This window comes from Priapulus caudatus, unplaced genomic scaffold, assembly GCF_000485595.1.
Source record: "Priapulus caudatus unplaced genomic scaffold, Priapulus_caudatus-5.0.1 Scaffold33, whole genome shotgun sequence".
Taxonomy (NCBI): domain Eukaryota; kingdom Metazoa; phylum Priapulida; class Priapulimorpha; order Priapulimorphida; family Priapulidae; genus Priapulus; species Priapulus caudatus.
Window position 1 is genome coordinate 51,594 of NW_014577094.1, and position 2,687 is coordinate 54,280.

General features: G+C 48.3%; 1 protein-coding gene across 1 annotated transcript; it reads left to right on the forward strand.

Annotated features, from left to right (window-relative positions):
- The first annotated feature begins 358 nt into the window (after positions 1-358).
- LOC106816664 (ankyrin repeat domain-containing protein 50-like) lies at positions 359-1,747 on the forward strand. The gene is made up of 2 exons (XM_014821289.1): positions 359-760; positions 1,175-1,747. The coding sequence occupies exons 1-2, from the start codon at positions 359-361 to the stop codon at positions 1,745-1,747; spliced, it is 975 nt and encodes a 324-aa protein (XP_014676775.1).
- Positions 1,748-2,687: the final 940 nt, after the last annotated feature.

Genomic DNA, 2,687 nt, shown 5'->3' on the forward strand with positions numbered 1-2,687 from the left:
CGGGGAGACGCCGCTGATGAGGGCGGTGTGTAAGGGCGAGGAGGCGATGGTGCAGATGCTGCTCTCACACGGCGCCGACGCCAAGGTCGCGGACTCGCAAGGACAGACCTCCCTGCACCACGCGGCTTGCACTGGCCAGTTGGACATCGTGCGCCTGCTACTGGAGGCCGCAGCCAAGCCCAACGTCGCCGATACGGACAGCGGGGAGACGCCGCTGATGAAGGCGGTGAGGGAGGGCGAGGAGGCGGTGGTGCAGATGCTGCTCTCACACTGCGCCGACCCCAACGTCGCCATGACGAAGAGCGGGAAGACGCCGCTGATGAAGGCGGTGAGGGAGGGCGAGGAGGCGGGGGTGCAGATGCTGCTCTCACACGGCGCCGACGCCAACGCCGCGGACTCGCAAGGACAGACCTCCCTGCACCACGCGGTTTGCTCTGGCAGGCTGGACACCATGCGCCTGCTAATGGAGGCCGATGCAGATCCAAACGTCGCTGAGATGAAGAGCGGGGAGACGCCGCTGATGATAGCGCCGTGGCAGGGCGATAAGGCGGTGGTGCAGATGCTGCTCTCACACGGCGCCGACGCCAACGCCGCGGACTCGTTCGGTGAGACCTCCCTGCTCATCGCGGCTTGCTACTCTGACTGGCTGGACATCGTGCGCATGCTACTGGAGGCCGGCGCAGACCCCAACGTCGCCGCGACGAAAAAAGGGAGGAGTTTTACCGCGTTGCACTACTCCTGTGATCGACTTCATATCGAGGTAAAACTACGGGCGTACGTTGCGAATGATTGAGACCGAATTTTAGCAATGTTCTAATGTATTTTCTTATAGATGGTAAAGGTAATCAGGAATAGTAATCGGTTAACAGTTAATAATAGATATGTTAAATAGTTTTACCGCATTACACTACTCCGGCAATCTACTCGGGACCGAGGAAAAATGTGGGCGTACGTTGTAAACGACGGAGACAATTTTAGCGATTTTTCAATGTATTTTTGTCTAGATAATAAAGGTATTCAGTAATAGTAATCGGTTACTAGTTAATAATTTAATAATAGTAATAGTTAGTAATCGGCAACAGTAATAAAGGTAGTATGCTCGGAGAAACTTGTTCTTTAAGGAACGAACCTAAAATCGGATTGCTAACGATCCTCGTTTCTTTTGTTCACACAGATGAGTACTCACCTCTTGAAACACGGAGCTGACCCGAACCTCGTCGATTGTAAAAAGAGGGCGCCGCTCACTATAATAGGCAGCCAGGTGAAAAGACCCAGAATGAGTGAGCGAGCAGCACAAGCGGCATCAGTGGTACAAGCGGCGTCAGCTCTCCTACAGACGTGCGAGTCCACCGGCGTACTTCTACAAGTTAACACGCGCGACAGCAAGGGCGACACCCCGCTGCACAGTTTCTGTAGGATGATTCTCGCATGCAAAGACAATGTTTACGCGCGACAGAGGGAGGGGTGCGTGCTGATAGTGCACGCGCTGCTGTTCAACCACGGTGCACACGTCGACGTGGTGAACGCACGGGGAAAGACGCCGTACGAACTCTGGCGCCAAATTTATCCGACGTGTTTCCGCGGCAACGTGGAGTCGAGCGACGAGATACATGGCAGAATGAGCGCGCAGTATCATTCGCTGAAGTGCCACTGCGCGCGCTTTATCGTCAGACACAACGTTGCATACGAGAACAGGCTGCCTCTGAGTCTCATAGAATTTGTCAAGGCACACGCTAGACCAACGTAGGCGACACTAAGCATGTTAACCGAGGAAGCCCATGTAGGATTATCAGGATCAGGGATGCGATAACCCAGAAGATATTATCAATACTTGGTAGATCTATGTTCTAATTGTTGTACGTGTTGGCAGACGTGTTTCATAGCAATGTAAAATCGAGTATATTTAGTAACACTATTCAGTTTATATAGAAATGTGTAGATTATCGGTATGATGCATTGGTGAATTGGCGCGATTTAATAACTACGAGTACAAATGTTAAAAGTTTGCAAATCATTTTGCTCTGTAAAAAAACTCTAAAGGTTTAGTTGGGTTCTGAATATTAAAAAAGCACAACTATTTTACCATAAAATGTATGCAATTCGGAAAGTACTTATTACCACCAGAATCACATATTTGATGTGCTCCTGCTACCACACACCACCAAAGAATACAACCATTAATGACCCACTGTTCAGACGATCTACTTTTCATAAGGTACCCATTAATAGGGTGTATATATATCTTTATTAACTCCTGATATATATATATATATATATATATATATATATATATACTATAGACTGTATATGCAGTCCAACCATAGACTGAAGGGACACTACGCCCTAGACTTATAGGGAATAAGCCTGTTATGTTTGATGTTCATACATGTGCATAATCAACGCAGATATTTTTTTTAATAACTGGAATGCTTCCACACCATGCGTGCATACCACGCGACACACACGTTGTTCTCGACGCGACATCTGGCGGTAATATATCATAACATCTCCCTTCTTTAATAAAAATAAACATTTCCTGCGTGAATGCTTCATAGGTATGCACTAGAAGTGTATATTTAACTCAAAATCAAACATAACAAAGCCAAGCGAATACTCACGTACGTACTCACTGCCTGCTTGATCTTTGCCCTTACCTTGAAGCTGCGCTGAGGTGGCCATGACACCTG